Source organism: Eumetopias jubatus, unplaced genomic scaffold (assembly GCF_037043125.1).
Source record: "Eumetopias jubatus isolate StellerSeaLion01/CBP00866 unplaced genomic scaffold, mEumJub1_p1.0 scaffold_5, whole genome shotgun sequence".
Classification (NCBI taxonomy): domain Eukaryota; kingdom Metazoa; phylum Chordata; class Mammalia; order Carnivora; family Otariidae; genus Eumetopias; species Eumetopias jubatus.
The window spans coordinates 129,294,135-129,313,962 of NW_028274811.1; the positions used below are offsets into that span (position 1 = coordinate 129,294,135).

At 41.2% G+C, this 19,828-nt stretch overlaps 1 protein-coding gene across 6 annotated transcripts in view; it reads left to right on the top strand.

Moving 5' to 3' along the window:
- Window positions 1-19,828, top strand: part of DROSHA (drosha ribonuclease III) — a 120,452-nt gene that overhangs the window by 17,726 nt on the left and 82,898 nt on the right. For 5 of the 6 annotated variants that reach the window (XM_028097965.2, XM_028097963.2, XM_028097966.2 and 2 more), the window contains 5 exons: window positions 281-422; window positions 2,233-2,387; window positions 5,589-5,669; window positions 11,811-11,897; window positions 14,599-14,685. In XM_028097965.2, coding sequence (XP_027953766.1) covers window positions 281-422; window positions 2,233-2,387; window positions 5,589-5,669; window positions 11,811-11,897; window positions 14,599-14,685 — 552 coding nt within the window. The remainder of the gene's footprint in view (window positions 1-280; window positions 423-2,232; window positions 2,388-5,588; window positions 5,670-11,810; window positions 11,898-14,598; window positions 14,686-19,828) is intronic. The other variant, XM_028097967.2, reaches the window with a different exon arrangement.

The following is a 19,828-nucleotide window of genomic DNA, read 5'->3' on the forward strand; positions in this document are numbered from 1 at the left end:
CATGATTTATTTTGTCACATCAAAAGGGCATAGACGAACAGTTCTTAACGTTTCTCAGTGTTGGCAAAGCGCATTTTCCTGAGGATTGTGTTAGCCATAAATGTCGTATGTGATTCAGAACATCATGGCCAGCATTGGAAATTATGTTTTTAAATGTTTGTTAAATTGAAGGAGATGGCACCTTGCTGTTACAAATCCTTGATTATTTGTGAGGTCATATGTCTCTTTGGTATGGCTACTATTAATGTAGTTCTTCATATTGATCCTTTCTTTTTCAAAGGGAGATTCTACTGTGGTTGGAACAAGTAGGCTGCGTGACTTATATGACAAATTTGAGGAAGAGCTGGGGAGTAGGCAAGAAAAGGCCAAAGCTGCTAGACCTCCGTGGGAGCCTCCCAAGACGAAGCTAGATGAAGATTTGGGTGAGTCAGAAGTTACTAGATCAAGACCCTGTGCTCTTGTTACTGCTTAAACCTCAACTTTGGGGATGTGTTCTTGAGAGTCCCACATTGAAATTTCCTTTCTTTCATTTTATTTTCCTTAATTATGGTCAGCAAAATACGTAACAGTGGAACTTTCTCTTTTTTGATCTTACTTTCCCTTAGTTACATTCAGCAGAATACATAAGAGATCTCATTTGCAGGGCATGTTAACAGTTGTGTCCCTTGTAGAATTGTCCAGTCTGAGAATCAGAAGGGACCATAGTCCAGCCTCCCCGCCAAAAGCAGGAGCGTGTTAACCCTAACCCTGTGCCTTATGCCTCTCATGGGCAGGCATTCCCTGTGGCCCTCTCCGCTGCCAGGGAGCTCCTGCTTTGATGAGGAAACGCCAGCGCTAAGCCAGCTCTGATTGAAGGTTTCTTTCAACTCACACGGATACTTTCCATAACTTTCTCATATGGTGGTCTATTTTTTCATGTGTATTCTGAGGTTCCAAGTAGATGCTAAGATCTTTGAGGATGGAAACTGCTTTTTACCACTTTGCGGTCTTAGCCCCTAACAGAAAGCCATTCACAGATGAGGCCTTCACTGTGCCTTTCCCGTGTTCTCTGGCTCTCATCTGCCCACCTTCAGCATGTCTCCCAGCTGAGAGGCAGGGTCCATGGTGGGCAAAAGCACTGATGGAACCAGCTGGCCTGGGTTCAAATCCCTGCTCTACCACTTGGTATGTGACCTTGGACAAGTGATTTAATCTTTCTGTGCCTTACTTTTCTCATCTGTAAAAGAAGGAAGACAATAGCATTTACCTTATGCAGTACACTCAAAAATCCAACTATGTAAGGGTTGAGTTTTATTACTGTGCTATACTACGTTAATCTCTTGTAGGATTAACCTAAGTTCTGAGTCTGTTTTTTAAAATTGTGGTAAAGTACACATAACATATAATGTACCATTTAACCATTTTTTAAGTATACAGTTCAGTAGTGTTGAGACCATTTACATTGTTGTGTAGTCTCTAGAACTCTCTTGATTTTGCTCAACTGAAACTCTGTACCCATTAAACGACTCCCCAATCCCTCTTTCCACTAGCCTCTGGCAACCACCATTCTTTCTCTTTCTATGAATTTGAGCTCTCTAGTACTTCCTAGAAGTAGAATCACACAGTATTTGTCTTTTTGTGACTGGCTTACATCACTTTGCAAAATTCTCAGTCTGTTTTTACCTAGTCACTTCCAAGGACTAAAATCTTCTTTTGCTACTATGGAGAGAAAAAAATCTAAAATCTTCAGTCTGGAAATCAGAGCCCTCAGTCTGGCGTTCATGACACCCGAACCCCTTACCTCCTGGTGTTCTTCTATGGGGCCTTTGCTCTAGCCAGAGTGCCTGTGCTCTTCCCTCCATGCTTTGGTCTGAGGGCCCCCTCTCCTCTCAGCCCTTCATCAGCCTAGCTCTGCCCCATCCGTATGTCTGGATCCCATGCACCTCTTCCAGGAGATCTCAGGGACCCTCTGGGTCAGGGTGGACCCACCCTTTTTTGAATTACTGCACCTTTTTAAATGTGAGACTCCAACATTGCTACTGTGGCATTGTTCATTAGGTCTTTCTCTAAAACTCTCTGTTTTCATTGCTTCCGTAACTAGATTGTGACTTAGCACCACGGGCTGTATTATTTTCATGGTATTGCCTAGCAGAGTGCTTGGTGTGGAGTAGGCACCCAAATGTTTGCTGAAAGAATAAACAATTGGGAATTTCTTCATCTTCTCTTTCCCCCCCACCCCCCGACCTCTATTAGAGAGTTCCAGTGAATCCGAATGTGAGTCTGATGAGGACAGCACCTGTTCGAGCAGCTCAGACTCTGAAGTTTTTGATGTCATTGCAGAAATCAAACGTAAAAAGGCCCACCCTGACCGGCTGCATGATGAACTTTGGTACAATGACCCAGGCCAGGTGCGCATGTTTTTATGTTGTGTTCTTGCTATGAAGGTTGCAGACCCACACATCACATTTATGACTTCAGGCTCAGAAGATGCATGTTGGCTGGTATGAAAAATGAATTTTACTCTCAGGTTGTGTGTCATTCCTTGGAGCTTATTTCTCTTCAGCTTCAGAGTTCAGCACCAAAGCATAAGCACCAGTGCCACTGTCTCCTGAATCAAGCACCAGTGCCACTGTCTCCTGAATCATGTTTGACGATGTTTGTAAATTCTGTGTTAGGGAGCAGGGTAATGGTGTTGCCTCATTAAACTTACAGTAAACGGAAGGAGACAAATGGCAGGCTGAGGGAGAGAGCACTTGTAGGTCTTTTTAAAAGCAATTCATCTGGAAGGTATCTTGCAGTGATATAGTAAACAATGTCTTAAGTCCTGTAAGACTTCATATTTCTTAGTTGGTAATAGTCACAATTCCTTGTAAGTTCTGTTCCTTGTTAAGCATTTTTGAGCTAATGATGTCATAACTGGACATAATCATTTTTATTTTTACTTAACTGTTTTATTATGAAGTAACACTTTAATACCAAATAGTATCTTTATAAAAGATTTGTATTCTATAAATATACAATACATATAAAAATAGTATCTTTAATTCACACGAAGTTATTAACATAATAAAACATATACCTATCAAAAGATAATGTAAAATGCAGACTTTATAAATAAATGCATACCATTCTATATTAATTTGAATGTTCTTCTGGTTCTTGGTAGATGACAGCTATCTGAATGGTTTCTTTCTTTAGAATTAATATAGGCGGAATGTCTGACAGAAACGTATTTTGTGGTACTTTTTGCTCTCTTGGAATTGAGCAGAAATGTTTATTTTATTTATTTATTTATTTATTTTAAATAGATTTTATTTATTTATTTGACAGAGAGACACAGTGAGAGAGGGAACACAAGCAGGGGGAGTGGGAGAGGGAGAAGCAGGCTTCCCGTGGAGCAGGGAGCCCGATGCAGGGCTTGATCCCAGGACCCTGGGACCACGACCTGAGCCGAAGGCAGATCCTTAACGACTGAGCCACCCAGGCGCCCTGAGCAGAAATTTTTAAAAATGTGAAGCATTTTGAACTTACTTTATGTTATTAACCGTGCATATGATCTCTTTAAACAGCTTTAGTGAGTTATAATTCACATACTATGCAATTTACACACTTAAAGTGTACAATTCAATTTTTTTTTTAGTGTAGTCACAAGATTTAACAACCATCATCACAATTTAATTTTAGAGCATTTTTGTTTCCCCTAAAAGAAATCCTGTGTCCATTAGTTGTCGCACCCTTTTCCCCATATGTGGTCTTCTTAACACTCTGTTGCTCTATCAAGAAGCCTATTCCTTGGTTTCTATGTGTTCTTTCCCTTCCTTCCTTCCTTCCTTCCTTCCTTCCTTCCTTCCTTCCTTCCTTCCTTCCTTCCTTCCTTCCAATCTGAGAGAGAGACAGAATGAGCTGGGAGAGGGGCAGAGGGAGAAGTGGGCTCCCCGCTGAGCAGGGAATCCAATGTGGGGCTTGATCCCAGCACCCTGGCATCATGACCTGAGCTGAAGGCAGATTCTTAACCAACTGAGCCACCCAGGTGCCCTTGTACATTCTTATTTTTATTAGAGATTTACAAAGGCCTTCTATGTAGTCTCACCCTTCTGTTTTCTATGTTTGGTTTGTGTCCTCTGTACAGTTGAGCCTTGTAAAGGGCCGATCTGCCCTGGGGCCAAGACCCTGGTAAAGGGCAGGAATGTAGGATGTCTGTGTGCTTCTCTGGAAATCAGTGAGCATGAAGTGATTTCTCCACTGCCCAGCATTAGGAGTGGTGTTGTGACTTTTCAGTGAAGCCCATCACAACTCGGTTTACCAACTGTTACTGTGGATACTATCTTAATGTGATTTTTTTAGGTAGCGATGTTATTCCTCTACTGTGCTACCTGAAGCTTTAGATTTTCCAAAAGGATAAAGAAAGTTATCATTTTTCACTTTAATATTTCTTTTTGAAGTTTTATTGAGACATTTTCATTGGATGCGAGTTACAAATCACTAGAACTTTAAGGAAACGTGTGTTACATGTTATAATATGTGTCTTATACCTACATATATATTTTAATAAATACAAAGAAAGTGAGAAATGGAACTTCTCCATTCTGCCTTGAATTGATGCTCTGGTCTCTGTTTTGATTCAGTATTACCATTTGTATTGAATAAACTCATGAAACTGGCTTTTAAGGCCCTTTATGATTTTGACCTCAGTTCTGCGTCTTTGGTCTTCTTCCTCGCATAAATGATCCACTCTGTTTAGATAGGTCTCATGTCCCTGGAGCATAACGTAGACTTTCTTCCTTCCCTTTTTTTCCTCATGTAGAATACCCTTCTTCTTTTCCTTTCCTGTTCTGCCCTTCACATTTCATTTCTTTAAAGCCAGTGATATGGTATCGCCACATGGACTCTTTCCCTTTTTCTTTAAATTAGTAAGTATATCATATGTATGTTATTTCTCCTGTCTAGAGTAAATATTTCTTGAATACATGGAGTTATTTGTCACCCTTCTTTCCCCCTAATGCTTAGCAGTCATCTTTCTATCCAAGAGGCATTCAGGAATTATTCACTCATTGTATCACATGGGTGGAGTTCATGGTAGTAAAATGAATTCAGGTGAAAAAGCAGACATTGACTTACCTGATTAGCATTGGGTTTCTCTCCTTCTAGTAGCATTTTTTCCCCCTCTGCTTTAGATATCTTTAGGTTTTTCTTTTGGAAACATTTAATCTGCAGGTCACCTTCAAAACATTCTCTGTGTTCCTTCAGGATATAAAATGTGCTTTTCTTTTGTGAAAGAGTCATATTTCCTGAAATAAGAAATGTGAGAAACACACTGAAATAGTGGTAGGAGAAGACGGGGGCAAACAGTGCCCTGACATTGATATTTTCTGCTTGGCTGCACAAATAACTCGGGAATCCAGCATTGTCATACGGTTTCCCTTTATCAGACAATATAGACAGTCTGCAGCTTTATTGGTTTTGGAACATCCGTTTAATCTTCTAACCGTGACAGCCTCTTCAGAGCTCCCGTACTCATCACATTAAAACCCACAGAGTTTCCGAGGCCTCATTGTGCATGGTGTGGATTTTCCCCCCAATAAAAAAGAATTACATTCTGTTTCTGACAGATGAATGATGGGCCACTCTGCAAATGCAGCGCCAAAGCAAGACGCACAGGAATCAGGCACAGCATTTATCCCGGAGAAGAGGTAACTCATTTGGGTTATTATATTTGTAAGTGCTGAGGAGTCAGAAGTAGACAGATGCTGTTGCTGTTCTTTTCCCATAAATGAAATAATGCCATTGAAATAGTCTTTTTGTCTTCCCTAATAGTCTCTGTTACTGATAATTGGAGAAGAAGAGTACTTGGGTTTTGGGGGATGGAGTGGGAAATGTTATAAAGGAAACTTTAAAAAGTTTTGGAAGATTCATTGTTTAAAACAGGCAAGGTGTATTTGAGGAGTTTTTGCTGTTATTTTAAATGTCTTAAAACTGTGCACATGGTAATTTTTTCATGCTTTTATTGTGAATGGTTGTGAATGACCTTGGAAAAATGATCTTACTAAGCTACTGTAAGGCACATGTTCTCTTAACCTAGGGGTATATATGTATATAAGGGTATGCTGTCGTCTTTTTTAGTCTGTGGTCCCCACTAAACTGTGAGTGGTGCATGGACTGTTTGACCTGTGTACCCCATCCCCTGGTTCATCAAGGACATTCCAGATATGTTTGACTGAATGACTTGAATACTTTATGTCATAGTTATATATAACTGTTCCTTTTCAATTATTTTCCTTCTTGCCATCTTTTATTTTTATGTTATTAATCCCAGATTATCACTTAATGATCCAGCACATTATGTTTAAACATAGTATGTGTAAATCCTTAATTTCTGTGGAAGACTTGTTTGAGACCATAACAATAATGGGAATAAAGACTCTGTGGCAGGGATGGATATTTTTAACTACTTCCTGGCTTGGACCTCATTTGTGTTTGAGTGTCAGCAAGTGTAGCAAGGAACTGTGCGAGAGGATCTGCACCTTGAATGTCCATACCTGTGCCTCAGGTGGGGCTCTCTGAAAGCAGGTGCTGCAGTAGAGTTTGCAGTATGAGATGTTTCATAGGGGTTAGGCAAGAAGAGAGTGGAGGCAGGATCGAGCAGAGGGAGACGTCCCCTGTGCTGGGTCTCTTATAAAGCTGGAACTGCTGGACCTGTCTTGAATCAGGCTGGCGAGCCTCCACGCCCTCTTTGCCTTCTGTCCTCAGAGCGGGCTGCCCTGGGAAGGGCACGATCTTGGGGAAGGGGGCTCTGTAGCACAGGACCCTGAAGGAGCCGGTGGCTGTGGGCTCTCTTGCTCTCTCCACAGCTGGGCAGCAGGCCCCTTCCTTGCTGGCTGAGGACTGGTGGGAGGCAAGCCCCATACTCAGAGTACACGTTTATTCCTGTGAGAGCAAACTTCTGGCCCTTTCAAGATGGATGGGGCCTATGTAGCCAACCACCTGCTAAGTGGCAGGTTGGTCTCCTGGTTGATCTCCTCAAGGAATGGAGCCATTTTGGGGGCCCATCATTGGTCATTGTAGATGGCCTGTGGTTTTGGCAGTTTGTGTAGCCAGCTTAGCCTCAGTAAGTTAGGTCCGTGCTTTTGGGCTCATGTGAAGTAGCCTGTACTACTGTGGCCACTTCATTCATGTGCCCAGACTGTCAGCCCTGGGTAGCTGATGACCGAGGCTGGCTGACCCCATCTGGCCGAGTCATTTTGTCATTGAGGTGGTTTAGCACCTCTTCTGTGGAGGGCGTGGTGTGTGCTCTCCACCCACGTGTGATAGAGATTGTCGCATTCACTCCCACCTGTTCACCCACACGTCTACCCCAAGACCTTTTTTTTTTTTTTTAATTTTTAAAAAATTTTTAAGTAATGTCTACACCCAGTGTGGGGCTCGAACTCAGAACCCCGAGATCAAGAGTCACATGCTCCACTGACTGAGCCAGCCAGGCTCCCCTACCCCAAGACATTCTTATCCCTGATCTTCCAATCTTTTTCCTTCTAGGCCTCTGACCAGCTGGCATGGCCACTTGCTTCTGCCATGAGTCCATCTATATTCTAACCTCAGGCTGCTTCTCTTTCCACACAAAGCGGATGACCAGGTACATTGCCTGAAACTCTGCTCACTGGAAAGACTTGCCCTCATCGCTGTCTTTCAGATTCCTCCCTGAATGCAGCACAGTCCATTGTGGGCATGCTCCCCCTGCCCTGACTGACTCGTTTGCAAACCAAGCTTGGGCGCGTCCCTCTGCTTTCGCCCTTCTGTCCTTGGTCATCAGCCGAGGGCGGGCGCCGGGTGCCGGTGGTGGGCCACCCGCTCCTGCAGCTTCTTTGTGCCTCCTGCTGCGCCTGTGCGCCTGGCTCTGGGTGTACAGCCTCCATCTTATGATGGATTGTTGCTGGTCCCCTCCAGACTTCTGCGTGGGACTGACAGAACCCAGCTTGGGATGGGCAGTTCAGCCACATGCCTCTTTCTGTCCCTTGACCATACCTTCCATGTCACCCAGGGCCCGGTCGCACACTGGTGCTATTTCAGAGGCATATAATTCTTCACTGTAGGCGGCATGGCTTTGCCCCAGAGCACCAGATACCAGCATTGTGATCTCCCAGTGGCCACAGAACCCCCCTCAGCATCTTTTCCCACAGCGACGTAGGATTTGCTGCATTATGTGGCCCTGACAGCAGGGCTGCTCGCACCACAGCTTGGAAGCGCTGGCGCCTTTCTCATGGGGCCACACTCAGAGCTGGCAGCATTCTGCGCCTCTCTAGGAATGGCCCGGAACAGCACTCCTGGGTGGGGATTATACTGCCTCCCGAAGAGGCCCACCTGCCATTGCGCTTTTGTCTTCGTTGTAGGAGGTGGAAGATGCAGTGATTTGTCTTTTATTGTGGACTGATGTCTTGGCATTCAGATCCCTGGCTTTTAAAAATGGTGTGGCCGTGGTAGGCCCCTGAATCTTCGCAGGGTGTTTCTCTCACCCTCTGCAGCATGTGGGCTTTGCCGAGGCTTTTAGTTTGGTAAACATCATGTCACAGATGCAGTGGAGCACGATAATGTTCTGCAGTATGTCCAGAAGTCCAGAGAGCTCCTTGGACTGTTGGGACAGTGAGTGGGAGAGTTAACACAGCCTCGCAGCAGAACTGTAACTGTTGTCTTTTCTATGTGAATGAACACAGAATGTGAACCATTTCTTATCCTCATTCTGATTGGGATGGAAAAGAACACATTCAGCAAATCAGTTGCTGTCCACTTTGAACCCGAGGTCATATTAATCTGCCCTGAACTGTAGCATCTGGCACAGCTGGGGCGGTCAAAGCTACTACTTGGTTGAGCTTGTGGTAGTCTGTAGTTATCCTGCAGGATCCATTTTTTTGTTTTTGTTTTTGTTTTTTCCTCCGGAAGCCAGATTGGTGAATTAAAGATATGATAAAGACTGTCACCCCTGTGTCTTTTGGATCCTTAAGGAAGGCACTAATCTACACCATTCCCCCAGAGAGATCCTGGTTTTGATGCCTGTGTTGGGGATGGTGGTAATTTTGGTGGCTTCTGCTTGACCTTTTCCAGTATGATGGCTCTTACTCCACAAAACAAGGACCCAGTGTGGGATGGTGCCATCTGCCAATTTTGTCAATTCCAATGAAACATTTTGGGGGCCGGGGAAATGCCCCCTGGGGAGATCTGTGGACTCAGGACCTGGACCTGTGGTAAACCAGACCTTGACTGAGATTCCTTTTTTTTTTTTTTTTTTACCTTGGCTTCGTATCACCCAGTCTAATGTGTACCGAGGTGAAGTATCCAGTCCCCTCTGACTATCAGTGTTGATTCAGATGCTATGTCCAATACTCCTTGAACACCCTTCGTTCCCCTTTCCCCAGTGCACAGTTTTTTGGGTAAATGGCCATAGGCCCCTTTGGGGAAGGAAGGGTTGTCAACCATTTTTGCTTGCAGTGGTGTTGTAGGGCCCTTCCTACTATAGGTCGGGAACTGGGAAAGAGAGCGTGACTGTTCATTGGAGCAACCTACCTCCAGCCCCTTCGTTAACCATTCTTGATTTCTTCTGTTGGTACAAACTAAGTATTACTTTTGTCAGCTACTCAGTTATTTTACCTAAGGATACTATGTTCTATGAACTACTTCCATGACTTTTTGTGGACCAGACCCCTTTAGTTGCCACTTTGATCTCGCTGGTTATGATGATGCTGTGAGACCCAGCTTCTAACAGTTAGCCCCACCGTCTTGCCTCCCGTGTTTCAGAGCCCTGTCATCCCTATTGCTGTGAGCAAGCTCTGCTCTATGACCACCTCTCTTACAGTCAGCCCTGGCCTGCAGAGGAGGCCGCCACTGATCTTCCTAGTGAGGCTGGTGTCCCTTCCCCAGCACATTCCTTTTGGCTCCTGGTAGATGGCCTTTGGCATGTCCTCTGGGGCTCCTCATGAGATAAGATAATCTGGTGTATTTTTCAGTCACAGATATTATATCCATTCTAACGTGCCTACTTCCTGACTTTGAATTACTTCCTTTTCTGTCATGGCAATTTTGGTATTTTAACCACACTCATAGTGGGCTATTGCTTTTTCATGCTTTTAGGAGACATCCTAGTAGGGAATTCCTGGCATCTGGTGTCCCTGAATCCTGAATGCTCGCAAGTCAGTAAACCCTTCCCTAACCACTTTTGTGTTCTGGCTCTTTTGGTCAAGCCCTCTCAGCATCCAGTCTTGTGCAGACTCCTGCTGCTGGCACATGCTGGCTAGTTCTTGCAGTTCCTTTGGGATATAATCTCTCCTTGCAGCACCTCCCCAGCTCGGTTATGCTGTGAAGTGACCCTAATTATAGGTCTCTTGGCCAGGAGGGGAGACTGATTGGGGGGAGGCAGCGTTGCCTTGCAGGATCTTCCATTGCCTTCGAACTCAGGTGAGTGATTGCTCTTAATAGACAGGGTTGGACCACCTTTGAGGAGATGGAAGGTTTCGAGGGGTCTGTGGGGTTAAAACCTGTATGTCCTCATCTCAGGTTTCTAAGTCTCGTCCCTTGGCATAAGAGATCTACCCTGGTTGGCTGTAAATTGTCTCTAAGGTCCACGCATCTCTGACCCTGGGTTTGGTCTTGGCAATGCAGGGGACAGCTTCCCTGTGTGCCTCCAACAGTCCGTCTGGCTTTCAGTTGCCTTCCCCCCTCCCTGTTACATTTTTGTGGAGCTGGGGTTCTCCAGGTATCAGCTTCACCTGGGAACTCCTTAGGAGCCAGGTTCTCGGCCTGCCTCATCTGCTGAATCAGAAACCCTGGGGGTGGGGAGCAAGCAATATGAGATATTTAGCAAGCCATCCAATGACTTCAAGGCACACTGAAGTTTGAGAGACATGGTAGAGCATCAGTGGTGCTTAGCAATAGCCATCTATCCCGTTATCCTGATAACATGCATTCTCTCATAGTCTTAAATACCTGGTACACTGCACCTGCTTCCACTGGTACACCCTCCCAGTTCACCATCTTTGAAAGTTTTCAGTGGGTCTGCCATCTGGTGCCAGGGACTCTAGCTAACCACCATGATGGGGTCCTTATTGCCAGCAGGCGGTAGGTGATTTCAGCTCCAGAATCCTATCTTACCTCCAGCTTTCTTGGATCATTTCTGGAGCTACACACTGGATTCTCCGGAAGCAGATGCTAAGATGAAGTTTGGGTGCCTCATGTTTCTTAGGGAACTTCACCTGTGAGAGGAGGAATGTGTAAGCAGGACTGGACAGAGGGACCAGCTGAACCATGAGTCAGCCCCGGTGATCCAAGGAAGGGGAGCAAAAAGACCAGATCAGTTTCTGTTTTCCATTTCTCATCTTGAACTCCATGCACATTCTATTCTGCCACCTCTCATGTGTCCTTCATTTCTGGTCCCTTCTATTTTTACTGAGCACATTTAATGATCCTTTCACTTTTTTTTTCCCCCATCAAAACCTGCTATTACTTTTGAGATGCCCCCCCCCTTTTTTTAGCATATTGGGAGTTTAGCCAAAGGTCAAGTATTGTGTTATGTTACAATAAAAGGAAGATAGTCCTAGAAATTAAGATCTAGAAAGATCTTCATGTTGTCTGAACCCCTTGTATTGCATGCACATGAGGAGATTGGTTGAATCCTGGTGACCAGCCTGTTCTTTTTTATTCATCTAGTTAATGGTACTGTTCTTCCTACCAACCTGTGAAGGAACACATGTAAAAACTCGTTTGTCAGATGTGGATCTAGAAATACAGTCTGTTTTTAAATAAAAATATTTTGCTACTTTTCTTTTAAACTCACTTTTGTTTTTCTCCCTTAGGCCATCAAGCCCTGTCGTCCCATGACCAACAATGCTGGCAGACTTTTCCACTATCGAATTACAGTCTCCCCTCCTACAAACTTTTTGGTAAGTTCCTAACAAAGTCAGATTTCATTTACTTTATTTTATTTTATTTATTTTCAAATTTCATTTATTTTAAAATGTAAATGGGTTGGATATGTACAAATAGGTTTAAATGTGAATAGTCTCAATACTGATTCAGTTTTTAAATTTTCTTTAAAAAAATTTTTATGTTGATAAAACTGGCCTTTATCATAATGACTTTTCTTTTGCTTCCTCTCATTATACTACTTTCTGTACTTTTTTTCAGTTATGTTGTCAGTTCCTCATAGTAGCCACATCATAATAGCCATGACTTTTGGAGCTATTCATTGGAACTGTGGAGTTGGAAGAATGTGTAGAACACTTTCTCATCTCTTAAAAATTAGTGAATAACTCATACTATATCTAGTGACCAAATCAAGAAGATCTATTTATTTATGACAGTAATAATAATAATACCTAATATTTGTTGACTGTGGTACCAGGCACCACTCTGAATGTTTAACATGTATTAACTTATTTCTCACAACAAACTGATGAAGGAGCATTATTATCCCCACACTACAGATGGGGCAGTAATCTCTGTTTTACAGATGAGGTTAAGTAACTTGCTTAAGATGATTCAGGTAGTAAGTGGCAGAGTGGGGATTTAAACTTAGCGTGACTGAGTGTGCATGACTGCTATTGCACTATTCTCTGTTGTCTTTCACAGTGCAAAGTTATTAATTCTATTGCCTCTATCATCAAGAGATTTCAATTTCAAAATTAGATTATTAGTAATTATATATTTTAACAACTTTATCAAGATGTTCATATACCATAAAATTCACCCATTTAAAGTGTGTATTTCATGATATAATTCTTTTCACAGAATTGTGAAACCATCACCACAATCTTATTTTAGAACATTATCATCATCCATCCTCAAAAGAAACCCTGTACTCATTAGCAGTCAGTTCTTTCATATCCCTCAGCCTTCAACAACTAAGATACTTTCTGTCTCTATCATTAGCCTGTTTAGATATTTCATGTGAATGGGATCGTAGAAAATGTGATCTTTTTCGCTTCTTTCACTCAGCGTAATGTTTTTAAGATTCATCCATGTTGTAACATAATAACTTTATTCCTTTTTTTTTTTTAAAGATTTTATTAATTTGTCAGAGAGAGAGCACAAAGCAGGGGGAGCGGTCGGCAGAGGGAGAGCCAGCCTTCCCCGCTAAGCAGGGAGTCCAGTGCAGGACTCGATCCCAGGATCCCGGGATCATGACCTGAGCTGAAGGTAGATGCTTAACTGACTGAGCCACCCAGGCGCCCCAAACTCTATTCCTTTTTATGGACAAATAATATTCCTTTGTGCGGGTATACTATATTTATCCATTTATTGAGTTGATGAACATTTGGGTAGTCTCCACTTTTTGGGCTCTTATGAATAATGCTGCTGTGAACGTTTGTGTAGAAGTTTCTGTGTTGATGTATGTCATCATTTCTCTTGGGTATAAACCTAGGCCTGGAGTTGCTGGATCGTGTGGTAACTCTGTGTTTAATATTTTGAGGAACTACCAAACTGTTTTCCAAAGTGGCAGTACCTTATTACTTTGTCAGAAGTTCTTTTCATTATGTTTAATTTACACCAGCTTTATTTAGAGTTATTCAAATAGAAAGTAACAGTAGTATTGGCAAAACAACCAATGTACGTGTGGGTATTTGCTAGCATCCTCCTCCAGTTCTTCGTGTGTGTGTGTGTGTGTGTGCGTGTGTGTATGGTTTAAAAGAGTAATGTTCAATACCTGTGTTAAAAACTGCGTTTTTCAGGGCCCGTGGGTGGCTCAGTCGGTTAAGCATCTGCCTTTGGCTCAGGTCACAATCCCGGAGTTCCGGGATCAAGCCCCGAGTCAGGCTCCCTGCTCAGCAGGGAGTCTGCTTCTCCGTTTCCCTCTGCCCCTACCCCTGCTCATGCTCTCTCTCTCTCTCTCCCTCACTTTCTGAAATAAATAAAATCTTTTAAAAAAGTGTGTTTTAAGTTACCAATCTTGATAATTAGTTCCATATTTAGCATCTAGGATTAAAAATGGTGGTCTATAAGAATAGCATAAGGAAGACAATCTCGTATGCTTGGATTAACTAACATTTGTATGTTTTAAATACAGATTCAATTTTCAGATAATTAAGATTTTTGACATTATGTGGGAATTGATTTGTTGCCATATGTGGTGGGGTGGCTTCTTGGAGGTCCTCGGAATGGAGCTGGGAGGGGTTGAGCCTCTGGCACCCTGAGGCCTTTCAGGGCTTTCCAGGCTGTTGCTAGTCTTGACTATTGTGATGCTGAGTTTTTTTCCACTTTGAGCTTTGAGTTGACTGTGCTATTATCTTGTTCTTGTTAGGACTTTTGTTAGTTCAGGAGTACAGTTCAGAAAGAGTAGATCTGGTAGTATTGTGGATTAAATAAAACAGGTTCCTAGAGAATGAAGCCATATAGCCTTTTTTCCCTTTATGATACCCATAATAAACTTTCTTGATGGTCTCAATATGTAAATATTACTGAAGCCAGAGAATTCCACCTAAAATTAAACTTTTATATAAAGTTCTCCCTTGTTGTTTAGAAGAATGTTCATGGAGCCCATGGAGTCTGTCCGTTTCTCCTGTTGGTACCTTTGTGTTCTCATGGATTTCTGTACATGCAAATCATGTTCTTAAATTCGTGCTTTGTGTTTCTGTTTGCTTTTAGACTGACAGGCCAACTGTTATAGAATATGATGATCATGAGTATATCTTTGAAGGATTTTCTATGTTTGCACATGCCCCCCTGACTAATGTAAGTATGTGCTAATTGGCTGGCTTTCTCCTTTTCCTGTACTCTCTTCCTTCCTGTCATTCTTTATTTCTAAAAGTCAAAATAAATTTCTTCTCTTCTGACTTGTAAGTAACATTTACTTTGCATCCCTCTGCATGAGCTGCAGGAAGTCTGTGGCGGCGTGTGTCAGGTGGGGGTGTGACGTCTGTGCTAATGAGTCACAGGTTTGGTCCACATTCAATGGTGTAAGTAAACATGTGTAAGAATAACATTTTGAGAGTGTGAAAGATGGAAAAAGAAGGATAAACTGTGGAATAATGTGTCAAAGCTATTTTGGGCTGGGTGTCCTTCAAAAGAAAGTTGGAAAGTTTTAAGGAGCAGCTATTATCTGGTGTCTAAGCAATAGGAAAAGAAAGAGAGCTGTGTTTGGGGCATCTGGAGCCTGCATTAACTTCCTGCCTTTTTTCTGCTTGCGAATCCCAGGACTATGTCTTCTTTAAGAGATTTTGTCTGACATAGAGATCTGTGATATTTTTATACAGATATTAAGGTTGCTTTGTTTAGTAAATTGGTTCAAATGGAAGTTCTGTTATCTGTGAGTCAAAATCTCGCTGTCTCAAAGCTGACAGTCTTGGGGATTGTCTTACTTATTCTGTATTCTAGTTGGACATAGAGTAGAATTTGTTGGCTGCTCACACTATAGCAGTATACTTTACCCAGTCCAGATGCTGTTAGAGAACTTACGGAATTATAGCTGTGGTGTGTCTACATCAAAATGCAGCGTTCTTTAACCCTTTCTGAGTTGGTTATAAGACATTACACCAGCAGTTTAAAAAGTTATTTAAGTGCTGTTTACTCAGAACGTGAAATTCTGTTCCATTGGAGAGTAAAGAATAAAATTTTTGCCTGATCTTGTTCCTTTTTGTTGTTCTTTTCTTCTTTATAAGTAGACATGATTTTATAGTAGTGGTACTAATTTAAAACAAATTGTTTTCTTAGTGGAATTTTCCTTATTCCACAATATATTTTATTCTAGAGAATTTTCTTTGGAAGGTGATGACATTCTATATATAAAAATAAGATCATTCGATAATACATATTACCTCTACCTCCAGTGTGGACCGTAATACAGAAAAGAGCTGTATTTGGACTGTTCTTTTTTTGAGATATAATTGACATAAACCATCATATTAATTCCAGGTGTACCGTGTAATAATGAGTCAACATTTGTACATAGTGCAAAATGATCACCACAGTAAGTCTAGTAACATCCAGCACCACACATAGCTACAGAATTTTATACTGGACCATTCTTAACAGTCTTTATGAAAAGGCACTAAGAGGTTTTGAATTTTGATGGTTTCTTCACTTTTTTTTTTTTTTTTAAATGTCTCAGGCACGCAAACCCTTTGTTACACCAAACCTCATAGTCTCAGGGTGGAAAAGGCCATTGGAGGTCCTCTAGTCTAGCTCCTCCCACATAATGCATTTCTCTCTTTTTTTCCTCAGTTGGCTTGCAAATATAAATAATTTAGTTACCATGAAAATATTTAAAATTATCTCTTACTTCCTTGGAGGTAATGTAGATAGATCTCATTTAACTTTTAGGATCACTTTAATCAAAGGAGGAAAGCAGTGTGGCTTCAGAGAGACCAGGGTTTAAACATTAGTGAATTGCACTCTTAGCTGTGTGATTTGACCTTTCACCTTAGCCTATGATTTGATCTTTATAATCCCTGATTTTCTCATCTGTAAGATGGAGGGATTGTAGCAATCTTACCAGTTTTTGTAAAAATTAAATGAGATGACACGTGAAAAGTGTCATAGTTTTTGGCATACATGTTGGCATTTCTTATTTTGGATAAGATGTCAGACAGACCTGGGTTTGTGTCTTCTAATTCTTTTTTTTTAACCAATTCTTAATATTTATGTGACCTTGGAGGAGTGATTCTTTGAGCTTTATTTAAAGCCTGTCAGCACAAGGTTTGGCACTGAGAGGCTGCTAATGCTCAATTAATTGCAGTTGTTACTGTTATAAAATCAAAGATAGAACTGAAAATTGCTGGCTTCAGCATATATTTTATATAAATACTCAAATTCTTCAAATTTGAGAACTTCACTCTGTAATGAGAAGATAAGCCTCATCATTTATGTTAGAGATGTTGATAAAATAAATCGAGTTTTAAGCTCAATGTTGTACAGTTCATAGGGATTAGATCCATCAAAGGCCTCTTGAATTTGAAATAGCCTCCCAGAAAAAGAATTATTAAATCGCTTTACTGATCTGATTCATTTTCTTTCTAGAGAGAGCATATCAGTAAGAAGGGCATGCAAATGATGGTAATGTTAAAATCTCAACCAATCTAGTTCTGACAAGTTTTCTTAAGATCTTCTTCAACTGAAGTGGATTGAAAGCCTTGTTGGCTAAGTATAGAGCATTTGGGAGCATTTTATCCTTTTATATAGCACATTTGCTACTATTTAGAATACCTGATGTTATTAAGGACTTTGACAACATAACTAAAGTTATAAAGATACATGTATTAGATGCATAATGTCCTATCCTGTCCTCAAAAGCACAAGAAAACCCCTGCTTTTAGATGGCTTTCCATTTCCAGTGGCCTCACTGGATTTAGCCATTTAGCACCTGGAAATAATAGAGTTAGAATGTAGAAGTTTGGGAGGGTTTTTTGTTTCTTTACAGTAGGATGAAATAAGGGTTAATAAGAGTTAATGTCAGTCTTCAAACAAGTTTTAAGAAATGGTAGGCATTTATATTATTTGATTGACCATTGACCCTTCAATAAATTGAGCTTGCCATCTGTAGAGAAAATGACAAGTTCTCTTTGAGTCTTAGAGAGAGATAAAAGTGAATAGAAAAGAAGATCTTGCTTTCCCAGATTTGTGTATCTCAGAAGGGCTCTGGTGGTATGAATGTGAGCCCAAAAGAAAATAAAGTATATGTAAGAGAAGAGCTTAAAGAAAGAATCCCAAAAAGGGATTTTAGTTGAAATAATATGGGGAAAGGACTGTTCTTTCATAAATCATCTAGCAGAGTTGCTTTTGTGCGTCGTAGAAGGAGTAACTTTTGCTCTTTCTTTGCCTGCCTCTTGACTTCCCAAGGGCTCTGGTTCTTTTTTCTTCTGGCTGCTCTCTTCTGAGTAATACAGTCTCACCCACAGGTTTTCCTTCTGTGCATCTTCTGATCCCCACCAAATTGATATTTATAGCTATGACATGGTTCCGTGCTCCACACTCACATTTCATATTGCCTTTTGGACATACCCACCTTGATACCACTTCAAGTCCCTCACCCTCAACCTATGCAAGACTGAACTTATCCTCTTCCTCGCATACTGAATTTGAGGTACTTGGGGGACACCCTATGAATTTCTTTGTATTAATGCCATTGTAATTTATCTTGTCATTAGGCCAGAAATCTAGAAATTTTTCTCTCTTCTTTCTTGTCTTTCCCTTCCATATCAGAATGGTCATTGTATATTTTATTAACATCTCCCATGTTTAAAATTTGCCCCCTTGCTTCCAGTCTTCTCTTCATTTGGCTCCTGGGCTATTTCATCAGACTCTAGTCTGGTCTTCTGGTCTCTCGCCTTGCTCTACTATAAACCGTTCCCACACTGTTTACATAACAGCCCATTCAAAATGTAAACTATGATAGTCTCTCACTTAAAGTACTTGCCTGACTTTGCATTGCCGTAAGGACAAGCCTTTAATCCTTAACGTGGTTTATATGGTCTGCATCACATAGTTCATACTTTTCCTGTCTAGAATCTCCTTGCTTCTCTCTCTCCATGTATTTCATTCCTGAACAGCTAAAAGACTTGGTCTTCCCTCAGCTCCCTATTCTCTGTCTTGCTAGAAACTAAACACCTATTTTTTCCCAACTTAATTCTGGAAAATTTTTCCCCATCTTTGAAGACTCAACTCAAATGTTACCTTCTCTTTGGTTCTTTTGTACTTTATACTTTGTTGTTTGCTTAATTTGTTTTAATTTCACTTACTACATTATATACTTTATATTTTATTTATACTTGCTTACATGCCTGTCTTCCTCTTTAGATCCTTACCTTTTAAAAAAGATGAGAGGGGCGTCTGGGTGGCTCAGTCGTTAAGCGTCTGCCTTCGGTTCAGGTCATGATCCCAGAGTCCTGGGATCGAGCCCCGCATCTGGCTCCCTGCTCAGCGGGAGGCTTGCTTCTCCCGCTCCCGCCCACCCTGCTTGTGTTCTCTCTCTTGCTGTGTCTCTCTCTGTCAAATAAATAAATAAAATCTTTAAGAATAAAAAAAATAAAATAAAAAAGGTAGAGGCTGTGGCTTATTTTAGAATAACTACGGACCTAACACAGGTTGTTAGCAAAGGATGGGTATTTAAAAGTATGAATAATGCACAAATTTGGAATTCTCAAATATTTTTAAATGATTATAGGAATAAAGAACTTAAAAATAATCGTGGCCTTAGTATATCACTTCACTTCGTTTAGAACTCATTACTAAAAGGTTGAAAATGGATTTCTTATTAAAGTTGATTACAAATTTCACTCAAATTAGCCACTATTCCTTAAAAAAAAAAAAAAAAAAGCACCAAAAAACTGAACTTCATTTCTGAGAAAAAGATTTCCAGTAGATGGCATTATAAGACTATTTTTGGTTTTCTTGCCTTTTTTTTTTTTTTTTGCTGGTAGAATTAAAGTTTGTTTCTTTCTGATTGCTGTGATTTGTAAAAATGATTACATCTGTATAAAATCATCTTATGGACAGATTGAATGGCCAGAAAAGCCTACTTAACATATCTCTAGGCTATTCTTTTCCTTAGCTCGTCCGCTAAGCCACTTCAGTGACCTCACACTTTCCCTCTCATTCCTTCCTTCATTGAAAAATACATTTATGGAAAACCTATTATGTGTAGACACTAAGCTAGTAGTCTGATGACCAAACAAGATAGATGTGGATTTATTTCATCTGGGCCTTCCTTCATTTCCACACAGACCCTGAGTGTCAGAACAGGTAATGAGAGGTGTATACTCTAGTGGCTCAGAGCTGTGGTCTAGAGCAAGATTTTCTTACTACCGGCTGCCTTAGGCAAGGTACCTATGCCTCTGCCTTAGTTTCCTCCACTATACAGTGGGGATAGTAATTGTGCCTA